Source organism: Canis lupus, chromosome 12, assembly GCF_048164855.1.
Source record: "Canis lupus baileyi chromosome 12, mCanLup2.hap1, whole genome shotgun sequence".
Classification (NCBI taxonomy): domain Eukaryota; kingdom Metazoa; phylum Chordata; class Mammalia; order Carnivora; family Canidae; genus Canis; species Canis lupus.
The window spans coordinates 899,127-921,170 of record NC_132849.1 but is presented as its reverse complement, the minus strand read 5'-3'; the positions used below and the strand labels follow the sequence as shown (position 1 = coordinate 921,170).

Here is a 22,044-nt window from a genome sequence, read left to right as displayed (position 1 = left end):
CTGTATCTCTGGGGTAAATCCCCAGCAGTGCAACTGCTGGGTCGGAGGGCAGATCTATTTTTAACTCTTTGAGGAACCTCCACACAGTTTTCCAGAGTGGCTGCACCAGTTCACATTGCCACCAACAGTGCAAGGGGGTTCCCTTCTCTCCACATCCTCTCCAACATTTGTGGTATCGTGCCTTGTTAATGTTCCCCATTCTCACTGGTGTGAGGTAGTATCTCATTGCGGTTTTGATTTGTATTTCCCTGACGGCAAGTGATACGGAGCATTTCTCATGTGCCTGTTGGCCATGTCTAGGTCTTTCTCTGTGAGATTTCTGTTCATGTCTTTTGCCCATTTCATGGTTGGATTGTTTGTTTCTTTGGTATTGAGTTTAATATGTTCTTTATAGATCTTGGAGACTACCCCTTTATCTGATACGTCATTTGCAAATATCTTCTCCCATTCTGTAGGTTGTCTTTTAGTTTTGTTGACTGTATCCTTTGCTGTGTAAAAGTTTCTTATCTTGATGAAGTCCCAATAGTTCATTTTTGCTTTTGTTTCTTTTGCCTTCGTGGATGTATCTTGCAAGAAGTTACTGTGGCCGAGTTCCATGTTGCCTGTGTTCTCCTCTAGGATTTTGATGGAATCTTGTCTCACACTTAGAGCTTTCATCCATTTTATCTTTGTGTATAGTGCAAGAGAGTGGTCTAGTTTCATTCTTCTGCATGTGGATGTCCAATTTTCCCAGCACCATTTATTGAAGAGACTTTTTCCTAGTGGATAGTCTTGCCTCCTTTGCCAAATATTAGTTGACCATAAAGTTCAGGGTCCACTTCTGGATTCTCTATTCTGTTCCATTGATCTATGTGTCTGTTCTTGTGCCAGTACCACACTGTCTTGATGACCACAGCTTTGTAGTACAACGTGAAATCTGGCATTGTGATGCCCCCAGCTATGGTTTTCTTTTGGAATATTCCCCTGGCTATTCGGGGTCTTTTCTGATTCCACACAAATCTTAAAATAATTTGTTCCAACTCTCTGAAGAAAGTCCATGGTATTTTGATAGGGATTGCATTAAATGTGTAAATTGCCCTGGGTAGCATTGACATTTTCACAATATTAATTCTTCCAATCCATGAGCATGGAACATTTTTCCATCTCTTTATGTCTTTCTCAATTCCTTTTAGAAGTGTTCTGTAGTTTTTAGGGTATAGATCCTTTACCTCTTTGGTTAGGTTTATTCCTAGGTATCATATGTTTTTGGGTGCCATTGTAAATGAGATTGACTCCTTAATTTCTCTTTCGTCAGTCTCATTGTTAGTTAATAGAAATGCTACTGACTTCTGGGCATTGATGTTGTATGCTCCCACACTGCCAAATTGCTGCATAAGTTCTAGCAATCTTGGGGTGGAGTCTTTTGGGTTTTCTATGTAGAGTATCCATCGGAAAGAGGGAGAGTTTGATTTCTTCTTTGCCAATTTGAATGCTGTTTATTTATTTTGTTGTCTGATTGCTGAGGTTAGGACTTCTAGTACTATGTTGAATAGCAGTGGTGAGAGTGGAGATCCCTGTCTTGTTCCTGATCTTAGGGGAAAGGCTCCCAGTGCTTCCCCATTGAGAATTATATTAGCTGTGGGATTTTCATAGATGGCTTTTAAGATGTTGAGGAATGTTCCGTCTATGCCTACACTCTGAAGAGTTTTGATCAGGAATGGATGCTGTATTTTGTCAAATGCTTTCTCTTCATCTAATGAACCATGATCATATGGTTCTTGGTTTTTCTGTTGCTGATATGATGAATCACATTGATTTTTAAATGAGTTTTGAACCAGCCTTGCATCCTAGGGATAAATCCTACTTGGTCATGGTGAATAATCTTCTTAATGTATTGTTGGATCCTACTGGCTAGTGTCTTGTTGAGAATTTTTGCATCCATGTTCATCAGGGATATTGGTCTATAATTCTTTTTGGTGGGGTCTTTGTCTGGTTTTTGTATTAAGGTGATGCTGGCCTCATTGAACGAGTTTGGAAGTATTCCATCTCTTTCTGTCTTTCTGAACAGCTTTAGTAGAATAGGTATGTTTTTTTTCTTTAAACGTTTGATAGAATTCCCCAGGGAAGCCATCTGGCCCTGGACTTTTGTGTCTTGGGAGGTTTTTCCCTTTGGAGGTTTTCTATTTCTTCCAGTTCCAGTTTTGGTAGTTTGTGGTTTTCCAGATATGCATCCATTTCTTCTAGATTGCCTAATTTATTGGCTTATAGCTGTTCATAATATGTTTTGTAAAATCGTTTGTATTTCATTGGTGTTGGTAGTGATCTCTCTCATTCGTGATTTTATTAATTTGAGTCTTCTCTCTCTTCTTTCTAATAAGGCTGGATAATGGTCCATCTGTCTTATTAATTCTTTCAAAGAACCAACTCCTGGTTTTGTTGATCTGTTCCACAGTTCTTCTGGTCTCGATTTCATTGAGTTCTGCTCGAATGTTTATTACCTCTTCTTCTGCTGGGTATAGGATCTATTTGCTGTTTTTTCTCTAGCTCCTTTATGTGTAAGGTTAGCTTTTGTATTTGAGTTCTTTCCAGTTTTGGAGGTATACTTGTATTGCGATGTATTTTCCCCTCAGGTGTGCTTTTCCTGTATCCCAAAGATTTTGAATGGTTGTATCTTCATTCTCATTAGTTTCCATGAATCTTTTAATTCTTCCTTATGTTTTTGGTTGACCCTCTCATCTTTTAGGAGGATGGTCCTTAACCTCCACGTTTTTGAAATCCTTCCAAACGTCTTCTTGTGATTTAATTCTAATTTCAAAGTATTACAGTCTGAAAATATGCAGGGGACTATCCCAATCTTTTTGTATCAGTTCATACCTGATTTGTGACCCAGTATTTGGTCTATTCTGGAGAAAATTCCATGTGCACTTGAGAAGAATGTGTATTCAGTTGCATTTGGACGTAAAGTTCTGTAAATATCTGTGAAATCCATCTGGTCCAGTGTATCATTTAAAGCTCTTGTTTCTTTGGAGATGTTGTGCTTAGAAGACCTATTGAGTATAGACAGTGCTAGATTGGTCAGAAGCCAGTCACGAAGCACCTCGGGGTTACACAGGGATACTTATACCACAGGTCAGGATCCTGCGAGCCGTTGTAAAGGCTGGAGCTGAGGCCAAAACGAGGCAACCAGGTCTCATTCTAAATATAACAGGAAATAATTGGCCAGTTTTACTACAGAAGTTGACAATGTGTGCCTCTTGGAGCATTTCCAATCCCATCGTGGTGCCCGCATTGAAATGAGGACAGAGGGAATGTGCTATTGTGATATTACATTGCTGGAACCTCGGCCACTATCAAGTGGTACTCCATGGCTCATTACCCCCTTCTGGTCAATCTTTCATCCTTATATTTGTGCCTCAGATACACAGGATACCAGCTCACACGCATTATAAATATCATCTATAGATACCTGGTGATGTGCCTAGGAAGTAGATTCTAGTCTGATCCCCACAGGGCAGGTTGGGAAACTGTGGACTATTTTATAGACCCAGTGGGTTAGGTAGGACACAGCACCGGGAAGACAGAGAAATAAAGGTCTGAATTCAGCTCCGTGTCCTCAAAGGTAGACCTTACTTGCATGTTCAGAGGGTTGTGTTTATGGCATTTTTTGGCTCATCATGAACAGTTAAGATGACATGGGGTAAGCATGCATCTGCCAAGAAGGGGCTCTGGATAGGTCTGACTGAAGGAATGGTCCCAGGTCCTGAAATCTTGAAAAAGTGACTTCACTTCCTTGAGGACAGGCCCACAACTGATTTGGAACTCTGGTAACCAGGAACCTGCATTCTAGAACTTCCTGCTTTCCAGCTCACTTAACTGGAGACAGTCAAGATAACAAGATGTTCTGTTACTCTTGTCCTACTTTCAGGTGCTCTGAGTCCAGAGTGAAAGATTTTCATGTCGCTGTCTACGTTCACTTCGGCCCTCTTCTCCAGTGCTTCTGGCTATGTGGCGGGAGACATCAACAGGTACCACAAGGCAACCTGGGGCAGCCCACTGGTGAGGAGACCACACTGTGATCTCAGCTGAGCAGCATCACACCTCTTACACCTCACTGTGTGTGTCTGTGTGTTTATGTGTGTCTGGGTCTGTGTATGTGTGAGTGCGTGTGCAGAGGGGACCGAGGAGAGGAACATGCCCTTCCTGGGCACAGACCAGCTTCCAGGAGTTGGAAGCCTGATACATCTTTTGTGTTCAGACCCCAGATCATAGCAGGCAAGATGAGAAGGTGAGTTCTGGACACCAAGCTCAACTTCCAATGTTAGTCATGAGCCCAAGAGCCTCTTTCACTTGGCTTCCTCCTTGCCAGATGTCTCCACAGCTGCCCCTCTGGCCTGAACAGGAGAACACAATTTCTAATGGGGGTGTTCCCTTGGGGGTGATGTTGAGGGAGGGGAGTACCCTAATGTCTCTTGGCCTTGTATATACGGGGCACTGTATTTGCAGAGCTGCACCAAGGAGATCTTGGAGGAGATGGTCTGTGGCTTCAACTATTCCCACTCCCTAGACAATTAGGTGCACCAGACAAACAAGGATCAGTGCTGTTCTGAGGTGAGAAAGGGAAGAGGGCTCACCACAGAAATATGGCCCCCCCCACAAACATGGAGAGAAAACTGGGGCCCTCTCATAGTGTTTCCACATGAGTGTCCCACAGGCCCAACTGCAAAGACATCTGAACCTCCACGCCTATCCTCCAGCTACATATGATGTGGGAAGACACTCTTCACCTGTATTGGAATGGTGTAGAATAGATTTCGTGTTTTTGAGGAGTTGGTGGGGGGGGGGTGTTGTTTTTTCACAAAGCCATGAGTATCTTTGCATTTTACTTCTGTTTTTATTATTTCATGTACTCCTCCCAGCTATCCGGTGTAGAAGCCAGCTCCGCTGTCCCTGCAGACCTTCTCCGAGCCCTTCCAAATCATCACATTAAATAGGGTGATTTAACACAAAAGGAAGGGTGTGATGAAGCTATTGCATATGTTTTCATATAGAATGTTTATATAGTCTCTCTCTATAGATTCTATATGTTTCTCTATAACATGTCATCTCTCAGAACACATCAAATCATTGTAGGCCCAACAGATCATGAGCTGTATCCCTATAGATCTTTGTAGTAGCCCGTAAATGAGGCCGTCTGCCACAGGGATTCAGACTTTTGAGGCCCTTGGCACTTGACCGGATGCCATTCTCTTGCCATTTCTGCAGTGCTGCAAGGAACACCTTATGTGTCCCCACAGACTGTTTTGGTTGCTAGATCTGCCATAACCTGGAACCCCAGATTAGGGGGAAGGCCTCTGATGCCTCCTGGCACAGTAGCTGGCTCTTTTTGTAATTATCCACCCAGGAAATCTTGGATGAGTTGCTCCAAGAGTTCAACTCCTCCATCTCCTCTGACAAGCACAGGGGCATCAGGCCACCAACTACATCCATTGAAGGTCTGCGGTGAGTACAGGTCCACATCCATGGTCAAACTCAAGACACAGAGATGAACAGGGAAATACCAGAACACAGACTAGAAACAACTGATGCCCTTGGGCCCTGCCGGAGAAGGTAGTTTTCCCCTGACCCTTCTTCCCTATGTCAGGAACAGACCAAGCCACATCAGCTTAAGGGAAACCCCATGCAGCTCACGCTCTGGTCTCTTCTCAGCTGCAATGTATGTGATCTTGAGCAGCATTTGAGGGTCTAGCCCTCTGTGTTCTGTGTGAGGCCATAACTGAAGACTCAATGGCATACTGGTCTTCATAAAACTATTAGTTGAGAGGACTGCTGTTGTTGCTCAGCTAACAGAATGTGTTGAAGTTACTAATGGTTTACCATGTCTTCCCTAAAACCAATGATACTTTGAAGCCTCAAACCTTTTTCTGTGTGGGCACTCAAGTCCCTTATCTTGTAAAACTTCCCGAGGGGATGGGAATCTCTGGTCTGCGAGGCAGACCCTGATCTTCGCAGTGGTTCTTGGTCTGGAAGCTGACTACAGTGCTCCTCCTTGTGTCTCTGGTGTGAAAAGGAATCAACCCTATTCCTAGGTGAGGCCAGGACCATGCTGACGCTCAAAGAAGGGAGAATGGATAATTTTGTACATTCCTTGGTACCATCCTTCCAGGATAGAAGCCTCGCAAACAACCCAGTCATTTCCTGTATCTACGAGGTGTTCACCACAGCCCAACAGGTCCTGGGCCAGCAATTCCCCAGGTGAGTGATCACCCCATATGCAGCACGGGGGGGGGGGGAGGGAGGAGGCTCGCCTCTACTACCAGTATGTTTTGGGAATGTCACTGCACCTCTCTGAATTTCCTTTTGCTCCTCTGAAAAGTGCTGTGGTAAGAGGATGAACCTCATCGGGCTACTGTGGAAATCCTGAGAGAAAACATGGCATAGACTTATCTGGTGCCTGGCTCTGTAAAAAGGGCTGCTGGGCATCTCCATGTGTAGCAGTTTTCTCTCCACAGCGAAGAAGGTCTCCACATCAACCCTCATGGGCCTGTGGCACTTCTGGTTTTACAGAAGCACATGCAAAGCAGGCAGTTTTCCTGTATGTAAAGGACTTCTGAGATTCCATCTAACTGGTCCTGATACTCTGTCCACATAAGTAAGAGGTCCTGATACTCTGTCCTCATAAGAGTAGAGGTCACTGGGGGAAGGCAGAGCAGCTCAAGTTCCACTCAGTATACGGAAAGTGCTGGTCGGGATTCCTTCATCCAATAATACATATTAAGCACCTAGTATTGCAGACACATTTCTATTCACTGAGATAATTGAAGGAATAAAGAAGGTAGTGTCTCGGTCCCAAGACTAATCAGAGTGTCAGACTATCACTCTGCATGTTGTAGGCACACATGTCCATAGTTTTTTAGATGTGACATCTTCATGGCTGCCTCAAGGAATGAATGGATCACCCATATCTGGACCATAATCATGGACAATAAGATCAAGTAAGGGCACTGAGTGGCTCAATCAGGTAGGCCTCTGCCATCAGGTCAGGTCGTTATCCCAGGATCCTGTGTTTGAGCCCTCCATTGGGCTCCCTGCTCAGTGGGGAGCCTGCTCACCATGTTTATTCGCTCACTCGCTCGCTCTAATAAATATCCTTAAACATTTTTGGGAAAGATCAAGTAAAACTTTGGTTGATCTTTGGATCCAGAAGGAGAACCTTAATTTATCCACAGAGCACGTTGGGAGACTAAGGGTTTGTGGCTGGGGAGTGCCTCTCAGAGCCATGGATCTCATAGGTCTCTTGATTTCCATTGGGAGGGTTTCATTTTTGGGGCTTCCTGTGAAGAGGGAAATGAGTCAAAGGGAACTGTAGATAGGGTCCCAAGCCCTCTGGGAAGCAGAGCACAGTCTGGGCTGATTCCGTGCCTCAAACATCCATCCCTTCAACTGTCCCATCTTGTTCTTCCTGCACCTCTCTATACCACCTCTTCTGACCTCCACAATTGGGGCCAAGAACAGAGCTTTGGTGAGCAGACCACTCACCAATCTGCCACAAACCTAAGCCCTGATGCTGCTGTGCGTGAAGGATGGAGTAGACGAGGCCCTTGGCCATTGAGAAAACAGGCTAAGTAGAAAAACCAGACTCATACAGGTTTTCTGGACAACCGGATTGTCCACTGCAAGGACAGTGACAGGGGGGTTGGAAGTCATGCTGGGGACATTCTCTGGGACCCACACAGAAAGAATGGTGCTGTCGAAGTACCATGTGGCATGAAAGGCCATGCTCAGATGCTGCTCTACATATGACTCTCCCCAGCACCCTCTCTCCCATCTTGGGTACCTGGCCTGACCAGAAACCGCAGGACACCTGGCAGTCCCTGCACTGTGCCTGTTTCAAAGTAAAGGGGGCCTGGGTGCAGGCAAATTTGCATGACTGGGACCTGAATTGCCATGCCCCCATTACCGTGATGCCACGGGAACTTCTGCAGCTTACTGAGGCAGACACAGAGTCAGAGAGTAAGGGGGATTGCAAGCTGGGAAGACTATCTGCGATGCAGCTCAGGGACTGGGGGTTTCTCTATTGGCCATGGAATCTGCCCTGTTTTTGGAAGGGCATGGGGCAAGTCAGTCTTGTGGACAAACATTTCTCTTTATCCTGTCCCAGTGCCAGATCCACGGCTCCTTCCAGCATCTCCTCCATCAGCTGTTCCAGATCTGGAACAAGAGCTCATGTCTTCTTCTGCATGTGTACCAGGTCATGAGCTGCAGTCAGTTCGACCACCAGCTTTCCTGGGAATTGTAACTCCTTCCCTAAACATAGAGACAGAGCCACCTCCAGCCCGAGAGGTGATCTGCCACTGGTGCATAACCCCTGAGCACCAGCGGCATGAGGAGGAGCCCGGTCTCATGGACTTCCCTCCCAAGCTGGTGGCAGAGCAATTGACATCTGCAGATGTGGTGAGCAGCTGGGCTCCCAGGACGGGCCGGGGCAGGCTTTCTTTCTGCTGTCATCTGCCCCAGATCAGCCCTTCCCTGATGTGGGCTTGTATGGTCAGGGTCCAAATCTCAGCTCCATCACTTACGAACCACATCAACATGTCCAGTTCCTCAAACCCTTGCTTTCGCTGTCCAGCTGCAGACTTTGGAGATAGACCCTGGCAAGGACTGATGCAGAGTTCCTGTGTCAATTAAATGAGCCAGAACTGATAGGCGAATGGGCAGGCCCTGGTCCTTGGGTGGGGGAGGGCAACTCACTGTGTGCGACCAAGCCCACAGCTCACCCACACATCTGCCTTGGAGGCCGAGCACCCTACATTTATTAGGCATCTAATGTGTGAAGTACAGGGCAGGGAGACAAACCTGTGGTTGTACCTCTCTCTGTGAGAATGTGCTGCTGAAAGGGGAATAGGACCAGATGCATGAACACTGGGAGGTGAAGATGCCCCTCTGAGGAGCCCCCTTGAACTGCCACCTGTAACTTGAAGTTAATGGGGATGATCAGGGTACAAATGCCTTCCTTCCTCCGCCCCCCCCCCGCCCCCCGCCCAGCAGTATCTGCTCCTCGTTCATCCTGTACTGGGCTCCCTCAGGGAAGAGGAATGGAGTGCAATCCAGGGAATCTAACTGAGTTCAGGCCACTTTCTGTGCTTGCTGAGCCCCAGCTCTGACATGGGACTCCTACATAGGACATGAATCTTGCATGTGAAATGGCTGTGTGAGCGAGTGTCCCCCTATTCTCTAGGATCTGTTCAAGAAGGTGCTGCCCCAACAGTGCCTGGGCTCCATTTGGTCCAAGCGAAATGACCTGGAAATGAGCACCTGGCATGCACAGTCCGTGCCACCATCACCCAGTTCAACGACGTGGCCAACTGCGTCATCACCACCTTCCTTGGCAACCCACGCATGACTGCCCGGGACAGGCCATGGTGGTGGAACACTGGATCAAGGTGGCCAAGGTAAGCCTACAGGAGGCCCAGCTGACTTGCTCTCCTGAGCTTCGGGAACTGCTCTTCCCTTGATCAGTTCTCAAGGTTGAAGTCTGGTCTGAGTTGTTCTTTCCAGGGGCATGCTGACCTTTCCTTGCATGGCCCAATGTTGGGATGCTCAGTTCCTACATGACACTTTCCTTGGAGTGAAGGAAAATGCCCCCTCTCCCCAGCAGTGCTCCTCGCTGGGTCTTCCACGTGCCCTTCTGTAGGTCCCTAGACATCTGTCTCATCCAGGAGAGGAGACTGACACTGAAGAATAGTGCAGCTCTCCAGCAAACTGGGCTCCTGATATCCATCTGACAGCTCATTCTCTTCCGTCCCCAGGCCTGTCAAATCTTGCGTAACTACTCTTCCACGCATGCTATCATTTCTGCTCTGCAGAGTGCCTCAATTCACCGCCTGAAGAACACATGGACCAAAGTTTCCAGGTGAGGGGTCCTCTCTCCAAAAGGACCATGAAGGATGAGGAATGTTCCATATGCCTGTCCTTTTCGCCCCTTCAGTCACCCTGGACTTCCTAGGAGGCAGCAAACCATGAAACAGGACATGGGCGGGCAGGGGGCAAGTTATTTTCTCATCCTTCCTGGGGAATAGGCCACCATGCCTCCAAATGTCCCCATTTGGGGAGACTGGGCTGAGCTGAATTAAAAGTTTTTGGATATGAACATTACAGCAACTAGAGTCTCTTCCCAATTGAAACCAAAACTGACCAAAGGAGAGCTGTTCAATTAATACAGGACTGGATGCACTGGATGACCCATAAGAGAGCTCCCTCCTGTGTCCTCCAATGACCTGAGTGCTCAGAGGAACCAAAGAAAACCCTGATCCAGCAGTCTGACTCCTTGGAGGTCTCAGATCATAGGGACTTGCACTCAACCCTACCATAGTATTCCAACACCCATCTGCCTTCTTTCTCTCTATTCAGGAATAACATTTGAACATCTAAAAAAATGTGCACCAAAAACAATCCACAGAGCAGGAACCTGCTTATCAAGGTAGCATGGAAGGTGTTGGTATAGAAAGAGAATAGGTGTGGGAGCAACAGTATCCTTCGTGAATGAATTAGGGACTGGCCAGGAGCATACCTTCAGGGAGTGAAGCCTTTGGCATGAATGTGGATGCAGCCTGGGGTGAAAATCCACAAGGGGTGGAAAAGCAGTTGCTGCTCAACCAGAATCCCTAGGCTGGACACACGAGCTCCCTGTCACCAGCTGGTCCAGATGGGGGCCTCTACCAAACTTGAGAGCCCAGAGGACATGCCTCTGCTCAGTGAGGGGTTTGGATGGGATGAGGGCCACAACAATGATGATAGGAATAAGACACTGGGTCCTCAGGAGACCAAGGGAGGTAGCTGGAATTCTCATCTTTCCCAGTGAGGAACCAGGCTCAGGGAGGCCAGACTGCAAGCTCAAAGTCACACAGGGAGTGAAAGTTGGAGCTAAGATTGTTCTAGACTCACTCATGGCAGGCTTAAGGATAACGTAGGATGCTACCCTCTGCCTTGGGTCAGATGTCCAGGGTCTGAGTCAAAGATGGTGGGGAGAAGCGGCCTGAGGTGATTATAATCTTAAGGAACTTGTCCTTAGCCCTGCAGGAATGGCCATCTAAACTTGGAACCCTGGGGATAAATGTTCAGAGAGCATGGAAGAGGGAGCGGCAGAAGAAGCTGAGCGTGCCCCAGATACATGGCCTCGAACCCAGAGGAGAGGGGGGCTCTTCGCTGAAAGCTGGAACCCCCCAAATCAAGACAGGTGGGGCCTTCCAACTCCAGCTCTGCCTCCTGTTGCCACAGCTTCTAAAACCCTTCTTTCGAAGTGACCTGGAAGAGGGTCTATAAACCTGGATACAAATGTGTTTGTCAGTGGGCAGGGGCCCAGGGCCACATATACAATGATTTTCTAAAGCACGCCCTTGACATGATTAGGAGGACTCTGATGTTCTTGGAGGGTGAGGGAAGGGTCCTTGTCTGCACCATGTAGAAGCTGGGGTGGGCCAGGAGGCTGAAATGTTTCCCAGGGAGGATCCCTGTGGACACGAGAGAGCAGGGACTCACTCCACCCCCAACCCCCTGACACAGGGTGTCGTCCCCTTCCTTGGCACCTTCCTCACTGACCTGCTCATGCTGGATGCTGCAATGGAGAAGTGCCTGGAGGAGCGTGAGCCTGAGGGCCGGGAAAGAGGGGCTGGAATCCTGATGTGTGGGAGCACAGAACCCCTGAACTGAGCCCTGAGCTTTCAGTCCTTGGCAAAATTTCCCCTCGTGACAGCCTCCCTGCTGCCCCTGTGAGCTAGAGTTACTTGCCCATGTCTGTGATGAGTAAAGGGAGGCTGCACTTAGTTCACTGGCCCTGAGATCAAATCTGCTGCCTGAATGCAAAGCATCACGAGATTAAGTCTGGGTTGACTTCAGCCTGTCCCTTTGAGATTGCCTGTGGGGGCAGAATAAAGTCAGGATCTCCAACTTGAGTGGGCACTTAAAGAGCCTAGCATCTCCTGCCCACCTGAGGCTTTGGCTTCCCCTTCCTGTGCTATAGGATGCCAGAAAAGCAACCCCATGTCTTCCTTTCCCTGGCTCCCAGAGCCTGGCCTAGATTGCAGTCCTGTCATCCGGGGAGTCATGGCCCCTAGTGTGCCTGGCCTTAGTGCAACATGAGAAGGGGTGGGTATTAGCAGCCAGTAATAACCGGAGTCCTCTCACTGACAGACTTTGGTTGTCTGCTTTCCAGGGCAATAAGATCAACCACCAGAATAAGAATAAGGTGAGGCTCTCTATGACTTCCTGTAGGAAAGGGTAGGGCTGTGGCTGTCAGAGATGTCCCCAGGAGGATCATTCCTTGCTTCCATCCCTTCATTCTCACATTTTTGGGAATAGTTTCATAATAAGGAAAAAGTCCCATGCAGTTAGTGAGGACAGAGGAATGGCCATCAAGGATAACTTGCCAGAGCAGGAGCAGTTTACACTCACCTCTGAGAACAAGTTGGGACAAATTTGTAGGATGGCGGGGGGGGGGGTGGTCACCATGTGTCAAAGACCCAGCACAGGTCCCCTGTCCCAGTGCTCAGCCCTCCAAAGACCTTGCAGCTTCTCCACCCAGGCTCTTCATGCATCCTGTCCTTCTCTTTTGGCCCAGGAATAGAGATTCATGACCGAGATCATGCTGCTCCAGGTGGCTGCAGATCATTACAACATAGAGCCCAAGCATCCATTTAGGGCCTGGTTCCAGTCTGGGAAGTGGCTCAGTGAAGAGGAGAGGTGAGGCCCATCAGGAGCTGAGTAAGGGTAGGGGTAGACTCCTCAGGTGGCCACTCCAGGGATCCTTCTAATTTGGCTCCCGGGGCAGCCTCCAACCTTGCTGCTGGGGCACCAGGCTCCAGCTCCTTGGAAAATATCAGGAAAAGCTCCTGAATTGAAGCTCCTGCTCAACTCACATGTGTCACTCTGTCCTTAGCTACATCCTGTCCTGCTAGCTGGTGCCCCAAACCTAGCTCACAAACAGAAAGAACTGGCCACAGTCAACCTCAGGCCTGAGCTGGTGTCCAGGGGCAACAGCGGGCAGGGGACCCATCTGCTCAACAATTCCTTCCATCTCTTCACTTATTTGGAGGACCAATATTTCATCATCTTAAATAGTAAATGGTAGATTTCAATATTATAATATTAAAGCCTCTTTAGAGTCCAGGAGTAGTGTGGTTCTTTTGCTTCCTATAGTAATCTAAAAGACTTAAAGAGTCTCATATTCATTTTCTATTTTTCCCCCTAGATATTCCTTATTTATTCACGAGAGACACAGAGAGAGGAAGGCTCCCTGTGGGGAGCCTGTCATGGGACTCAAACACAGGGCTCCAGGATCATGATCTGAGACAAAGGCAGACGCTCAAACACTGAGCCGCCCAGGTGACCCTCTTATGCTCATTTTAAACAGGAAATCTTACAGAGTCATCAGCTCCTGTATGTGGGAAAAAGTAGAAGATCCAGCCTTCCTCCCTAGCTACTGAAGGGCATCCCCAAGCACTCCTTTCTCAGAGGACAGTGTAAGGAACTTGGGCAAACAGCAGAAACCCCCCTTAATAACTGCTGAGATTTAGAGGTTGGAGGTATTTCCATAAGAATGGCAACAACCACTGAATTGGGGGTCTTGAAGGGTACCACTTGCCAGAACTACCTCCTGCCCCAGGACAGTGGCTCCCTTTGTATACTTTAAAGGAAGGAGGTCTTTTTCTTGCCACTTTTTGTGATGTGGATTATTTTGGCTTGGGTTTTAGGGTTTGACATTCCCATTATTCAGAACGTGTAGTTGTCTAGTTCCACCTCTGGAATTGCATCAACACTAAAGTGGGGACAAACATGTAAAGAGACTATATCCTGCACACGGAAGGCATGAGTCCAGTGGAGGATAATTAGTGGATGAAATAAGGGCAGGCAGGACTTTCCATCCTCAGTCTCACTCCAGGGGTTCCAACTTCACCCCTGACCAACACTGGAATCCTCCTGGGATCCTCGTCAGTGATCTCTGAATTCCTTTCCCTCTTGGTTTTCTTGAGGGGGAAAGATATTTGTGTACATTGAAGGTCACACCTGGGCCAGGTTCCATGAACATCTGTGCTGACTTCTGAGTTAGGATTTCCTGCCTTCCTTCCTGTAGTTTCTTAGGCAGCTCTCTTGAAGGCAGAAATTCCCTGAAGGCTCCAGCTTCTTGGTCGGAGGCGTAGTAGCCACTCTTCCCTGGCTGGGACCTGATAGATCAGACACTGGTTGTCCCTTGCCAGAATAATGCTTTGGCCAGAGAAACCACCACACTCTCCTTGCTGGACATGATGACTTTTAGGTCTTTGTTGTTCTGATGTCTGTGGTCCCAGACATTCACCAGTTTACACACTCAGTCTCAGTGTACACACTTACACTGTCTTGTCTGAAATTGCTAACTGAGCTTGACCCCTTAGGTCTTGTACTTCGGTTATATCATGGGGTACATGAACCTTTTCTGTCAGGAGCTTTGAAATATGACGAATGAGAGAGGAGGATTCAGGGGGTTCCATGAGGTGAATGCCACCAAGCTGAAGATCTGAGTAATCAAATGGCAATAAACGTATTCTGATCAATAATTACTATTAATGGGGGAGGGGGCAAGATGGGGGAAGAGTAGGGTCCCCAAGTCACCTGTCCCCACCAAATTACCTAGATAACTTTCAAATCATCCTGAAAAACTACGAATTCGGCCTGAGATATAAAGAGAAAACAGCTGGAACACCACAGTGAGAAGAGTTCACGCTTCTATCAAGGTAGGAAGACAGAAAAAAAGTAAAGAAATAAAAAAGCATCCAAGGGGGACGGGCCCCATGAGGAGCCAGGCTGAGGCCACTCAGCGAGTGCCCCCAGGACAGGAAAGCCCTGACCCAGAGAAGCAGGAGCTTCACCAATCTTCCCGGACAGAAAGGCGCTCCCAGGGAGTTGGACCAGAATCCCAGGAGGGGCTGGGATACCCTCAGTCTCCCAGGGGCACTAATAGAGGGAGAGTGCAGCACGCACCAGCCAAGCTCCCTAAAGGGCTGCAGCTCAGGTAAGGTGGGGCCCGGGAGCAGCTTGGGCAGCAGCTCAGGCAGCCGCTCCAAGCGGAGGGGGCTGAGCAGCCCCGGGAGGCAATTCCAGTGGTGCAGGCCCCAGAGCCCAGGACGCTGGGGGACACAGCCCAGGATCTGGCGCTGCCCCCAGGACAGGCAGAGGCCAGGGGGACACAGGATAGCCAGGACGTTCCTGCCACTGGGCAGCCCCCGCCCCCATAGCATCCACGACCCTGCGGACTGAGAGCTCCATACTTACTTCGGGAGCTGAATCCAGGGCTCCAGAGCTGGCTGCCGCCACTGTTGTTCCTCCTGGGGCCTCACAGGATAAACAACTCCCGCTGAGCCATGCACCAGGCAGGGGGCTGAGCAGCTCCCCCAGGTGCACACACCTGGGAATCAGCAAAGCAGGCTGCTCCCTCAGAAGACCAGCTAGACGGACAGGGAAAAAACAAGTTATTGACCAAGCAGCACCGGAAAGATCCAGGGGAAGTCAAGGAATTTACAGTATATAGAATCAGAGGATACTCCCCTTTGTTTTTTGTTTTCTGTTTGCTTCCCCCCACTTTTCTCTCTCTCTCTTTTTTTTTTTTCTATTTTCTCTTCTATCTTTTTTCTCCTTTTCCCAATACAACTTGTTTTGGGCCACTCTGCACGGAGCAAAATGACTAGAAGGAAAAACTCACCTCAAAGGAAAGAAGCAGAAACAGTCCTCTCCCACAGAGTTACAAAATTTGGATTAGAATTCAATGTCAGAAAGCCAATTCAGAAGCAAAATTATAAAGCTACTGGTGGCTCTACAAAAAAGCATAAAGGATTCAAGAGACTTCATGACTGCAGAATTTAGAACTAATCAGACAAAAATTAAAAATCAATTAAATGAGATGCAATCCAAACTAGAGGTCCTATTCAGGAGGGTTAACAAGGTAGTAGAATGAGTGAGTGACATAGAAGACAAGTTGATGGCAAAGAGGGAAACTGAGGAAAAAAGAGAAAAACAATTAAAAGATCAGGAGGATAGATTAAGGGAAATAAATGACAGCCTCAGGAGGAAAAATCTATGTTTAATTGGGTTTCCCAAGGGCGCTGAAAGGGAAAGAGGTCCAGAAACTGTATTTGAACAAATCATAGCTGAGAACGTTCCTAACTTGGGAAGGGAAATGGGCATTCAGATCCAGGAAATAGAGAGATACACCCCTGAAATCAATAAAAACCGTTCAACACCTCGACATTTAATAGTGAAGCTTGCAAGTTCCAAAGATAAAGAGAAGATCCTTAAAGCAGCAAGAGACAAGAAATATCTAACCTTTATGGGGAGAAATATTAGATTAACAAAAGACCTCTCCACAGAGACTTGGCAGGCCAGAAAGGGCTGGCAGGATATATTCAGGGTCCTAAACGAGAAGAATATGCAGCCAAGAATACTTTATCCAGCAAGGCTCTCATTCAGAAAAGAAGGAGAGATAAAGAGCTTCCAAGATAGGCAACAAACTGAAAGAATATGTGACCACCAAGCCAGCTCTGCAAGAAATACTAAGGGGATTGTGTAATAGAAAGAGGAAGTCCAAGAAAACAATCCACAAAAACCGTGACTGAATAGGTATTATGATGACACTAAATTCATATCCTTCAATAGTAACTCTTAATGTGAATGGGCTTAATGACACCATCAAAAGGTGCAAGGTTTCAGACTGGATGAAAAAGCAAGACCCATCTATTTGCCGTTTACAAGAGACTCATTTTAGACATAAGGACACGTACAGCCTGAAAATAAAAGGCTGGAGGACCATGTACCATTCAAATGGTCCTTAAAAGAAAGCAGGGGTAGCCATCCTTATATCAGATAAACTAAAGTTTATCCCCAAGACTGTAGTGAGAGATAAAGAGGGACACTATATCATACTTAAAGTATCTATCCAACAAGACGACCTAACAATCATCAATATTTATGCCCCAAATGTGGGAGGAGCTGCCAATTATATCAATTAATAACCAAAGTTAAGACATACTTAGATAATCATACACTTATACTTGGTGACTTCAACGTAGCTCTTTCTACAATAGACAGATCTCTAAGCACAACATCTCCAAAGAAACAAGAGATTTAAATGATACACTGAACCAGATGGATTTCACAGATATTTACAGAACTTTACATCCAAACAGAACTGAATACACATTCTTCTCAAGTGCACATGGAACCTTTTCCAGAATAGACCACATACTGGGTCACAAATCAGGTCTGAACCGATACGAAAAGACTGGGATAGTCCCCTGCATATTTTCAGACCGTAATACTTTGAAATTAGAATTAAATCACAAGACGTTTGGAAGGATTTCATAAACGTGGAGGTTAAGGACCATCCTGCTAAAAGTTGAAAGGGTCAACCAGGAACATAAGGAAGAATTAAAAAGATTCATGGAAACTAATGAGAATGAAGATACAACCATTCAAAATCTTTGGGTTACAGCAAAAGCACACCTGAGGGGGAAATACATCGCATTACAAGCAGCCATCCAAACACTGGAAAGAACTCAAATACAAAAGCTAACCTTGCATCTAAAGGAGCTAGAGAAAAAACAGCAAATAGATCCTACACCGAGCAGAAGAAGAGAGTTAATAAAGACTCGAGCAGAACTCAATGAAATAGGGACCAGAAGAACTGTGGAACAGATCAACAAAACCAGGAGTTGGTTCTTTGAAAGAATCAATAAGATAGATAAACCATTAGCCAGCCTTATTAAAAAGAATAGAGAGAAGACTCAAATTAATAAAATCATGAATGATAAAGAAGAGACCACTACCAAACCCAAGGAAACACAAACGATTTTAAAAACATATTATGAGCAGCTATTTGCCAATAAATTAGGCAATCTAGAAGAAATGGACGCATATCTGGAAAACCACAAACTACCAAAACTGGATCTGGAAGAAAGAGAAAACCTGAACAGGCCGATAACCAGGGAGGAAATTGAGCAGTCATCAAAAACCTCCCAAGACACAAAAGTCCGGGCCAGATGGCTTCCCTGGGGAATTCTATCAAATGTTTAAAGAAGATACCATACCTATTCCAGTAAAGCTGTTTGGAAAGATAGAAAGAGATGGAGTACTTCCAAACTCGTTCTATGAGGCCAGCATCACCTTAATTCCAAAACCAGATAAAGACCCCACCAAAAAGGAGAATTATAGACCAATATCCCTGATGAACATGGAAGCAAAAATTCTCAACAAGATACTAGCCAATAGGACCCAACAATACATTAAGAAAATGATTCACCATGACCAAGTGGAATTTATCCCTGAGATGAAAGGTTGGTTCAACACTCGTAAGAGCAATCAATGTGATTGATCATATTAGCAAGAGAAAAAACAAGAACCATATGATCCTCCCAATACAGGGGGAGAAAGCATTTGACATACTACAGCATCCCTTCCTGATCAAATCTCTTCAGAGTGTAGGGATAGAGGGAACATTCCTCAACATCTTAAAAGCCATCTACAAGAAGCCCACAGCAAATATCATTCTCAATGGGGAAACACTGGGAACCTTTCCCCTAAGAACAGAAACAAGACAAGGATGTCCACTCTCACCACTGCTATTCAACAGAGTAGTAGAAGTCCTAGCCTCAGCAATCAGGCAATAAAAAGAAACAAATTGCATTCAAATTGGCAAAGAAGAAGTCAAACTCTCCCTCTTCACAGATGACATGATACTCTACATAGAAAACCCAAAGGACTCCACCCCAAGATTGCTGGAAGTCATAGAGCAATTTGGAAGTGTGGCAGCATACAAAATCAATGTGCAGAAGTCGGGCATTTCTATACACTAAAAATGAGACTGAAGAAAGAGAAATTAAGGAGTCAATCCCATTTACATTACACCCAAAAGCATAAGACACTTGGGAATAATCCTAACCAAAGAGGTAAAGGATCTATAACCTAAAAACTACAGAACACTTCTGAAAGAAATTGAGGAAAACACAAAGAAATGGAAAAATATTCCATGCTCATGGATTGGAAGAATTAATATTGTGAAAATGTCAAAGCTACCCAGGGTAATTTACACATTTAATGCAACCCTATCAAAATACCATGGACTTTCTTCAGAGAGTTGGAACAAATTATTTTAAGATTTGTGTAGAATCAGAAAAGACCCCGAATAGCCAGGGGAATATTCAAAAAGAAAACCATAGCTGGGGGCATCACAATGCCAGATTTCAGGTTGTACTACAAAGCTGTGGTCATCAAGACAGTGTGGTACTGGCACAAAAACAGACACATAGACACACATGGAACAGAATAGAGAATCCAGGAGTGGATTCTCAACTTTCTGGTCAACTAACGTTCGACAAAGGAGGAAAGACTATCCACTGGAAAAAAGACAGTCTCTTAAATAAATGGTGCTGGGAAAATTGGACATCCACATGCAGAAGAATGAAACTAGACCACTCTCTTTCACTATACGCAAAGATCAACTCAAAATGGATGAAAGATCTTAATTTGAGACAAGATTCCATCAAAATCCTAGAGGAGGGGATCCCTGGGTGGCGCAGCGGTTTGGCGCCTGCCTTTGGCCCAGGGTGCGATCCTGGAGACCCGGGATCGAATCCCACATCGGGCTCCCAGTGCATGGAGCCTGCTTCTCCCTCTGCTTGTGTCTCTGCCTCTCTCTCTCTCTCTCTCTCTCTCTGTGACTGTCATAAATAAATAAAAATTAAAAAAAAAATCCTAGAGGAGAACACAGACAACACCCTTTTTGAACTTGGCCACAGTAACTTCTTCCAAGATTCATCCATGAAGGCAAGAGAATCAAAAGCAAAAATGAACTATTGGGACTTCATCAAGATAAGAAGATTTGCAAAGCAAAAGATACCATCAACAAAACTCAAAGACAACTTACAGAATGGGAGAATATATTTGCAAATGACGTATGAGATAAAGGGCTAGTATCAAGATCCATAAATATCTTATTCAACTCAACAGCAAAGAAACAAACAATCCAATCATGAAATGGGCAAAAGACATGAACAGAAATCTCACAGAGGAAGACATAGACATGGCCAACATGCACATGAGAAAATGCTCTGCATCACTGGCCATCAGGGAAATACAAATCAAAACCACAATGAGATACCACCTCACACCAGTGAGAATGGGGAAAATTAACAAAGCAGGAAACCACAAATGTTGGAGAGGATGTGGAAAAAGGGGAACCCTCCTGCAGTTTTGGTGGGTATGTGAACTGGTGCAGTCACTCTGGAAAACTGTGTGGAGGTTCCTAAAAGAGGTAAAAATAGATCTGCCCTACAACCCAGCAATTGCACTGCTAGGGATTTACCCCAAAGATACAGATGCAATGAAACGCCAGGACACCTCCACCCTGATATTTATAGCAGCAATATCCACAATGGCTAACTGTGGAAAGAGCCTTGGAGTCCATCGAAAGATGAATGGATAAAGATGTGGTATATGTATACAATGGAATATTACTCAGCCATTGGAAACGACAAATACCCACCATTTGCTTTGACGTGGATGGAAGTGGAGGGTATTATGCTGAGTAAAATAAGCCAATCGGAGAAGGACAAACATTATATGGTCTCATTCATTTGGGGAATATAAAAATAGTGAAAGGGAATATGGGGAAAGGAGAAGAAATGAGTGGGAAGGATCAGAGAGGGAGACAGAACATGAGAGACCCCTAAGTCTAGGAAACAAACAAAGGCTGGTGGAAAGGGAAGTGGGCATGGGGTGGGGGTGAATGGGTGATGGGCACTGAGGGGGGCACTTGATGGATGAGCACTGGGTGTTATACTATATGTTGGCAAATTGAACTCCAATAAAAAAATAATTACTACGAATGTAAATGGACAAAACACTCTGATGAAAAGACATAGGGTGACAGGGTGGATTCACAAACAAAACTCTAAAAATACAACAAAACAAACTAAACTCTTTCAATCAACAGCAGCAACAACACCAACAAAAGGAAACAAGTCTCACTTATATGCTATTAGAGATTCATTTCAGATCTACAGACACCTGCTGAATGATAGTGAGAAGATGGAGAAAAATATTTATCACTCAAAAGTTTGTCTGAAGAAGGCAGGAGTAGGAACACTTATTCCTGACAAAACACACTTTAAAATGGAGCACTTAGTAAGAGAAAAAGAAAGACAGTATATAACAAGAGTGGAGACCACACAAGAAGATTTAACAGTTTTAAATATATGTACACACAACATAGGATCACCTGAATACATAAAGCAATTAGGCATTAAGGAACTAACTGACAGTAATACAATAATAGTAGGAGACTTTAACACCCCTCTTATATTAATAGAGGGATGACCCAAACTGAAAATCAAAAAGGAAACAATTACTGGACTAATTCACTGTTTCAAACTTGTTCAAGCAGCAGAATACTCATTCCTTTCAAGTGCACGTGGTAACTTCAGCATAGGTCACAGATCAGGCCACAAAACAAGTCTCAAAAATTCAAAAACATTGAAATCATACCAAGCATCTTTTCTGAGCACAATGCTATGGAACTAGAACTCAATCCCGAGAGAAAAAAAAAATTGGAAAAAAAACACATACACCTGGTTTACACCATGCTAGTAAACAATGAATGCATTGAAGGAGAACTCCAAGAAGACAGAAAAAAATTACATGGAAACAAATAAAAATGGCAAGACCATTGTCCAGCATCTTTGAGATACAGCAAAATGGATCCTAAAGAGGGAAGGTTACAGCAATACAGACCTACCTCAAACAAAAATCTCAAATCACATAAACCTATGCTAAAGGACTCGGCAAAAGAACAGTAAATAAAACCAAAAAACAGCAGAAGGCCACAAGTACTAAAAATCAGAGCTGAAATATATGTTACAGAAACAAAAGTAAAAACCAGTAGAACAGATTAATGAAACCACTATCTAGTTCCTTGAAGATCAACAGAATGATAATCTTGTAGCCAAACTCATGAAAGAAGAAGGGAGAAGCACTCAAACAGAATCACAA

At 45.5% G+C, this 22,044-nt stretch overlaps 1 protein-coding gene across 15 annotated transcripts in view; it reads right to left on the bottom strand.

The window, feature by feature from the left end:
* LOC140600829 (uncharacterized) overlaps window positions 1-22,044 on the bottom strand; it is a 126,015-nt gene that overhangs the window by 23,301 nt on the left and 80,670 nt on the right. For 10 of the 15 annotated variants that reach the window (XM_072768963.1, XM_072768964.1, XM_072768962.1 and 7 more), the window contains 2 exons: window positions 15,280-15,452; window positions 934-3,174 (listed from right to left, as the gene is read on the bottom strand). In XM_072768963.1, the coding sequence (XP_072625064.1) occupies window positions 3,055-3,174; window positions 15,280-15,452 (293 nt within the window). In that variant the 3' untranslated portion in view covers window positions 934-3,054. Of the gene's footprint in view, window positions 1-933; window positions 14,525-15,279; window positions 15,453-22,044 lie in introns of those variants that run through there. The other 5 variants (XR_012003971.1, XR_012003970.1, XM_072768965.1 and 2 more) reach the window with 3 other exon arrangements.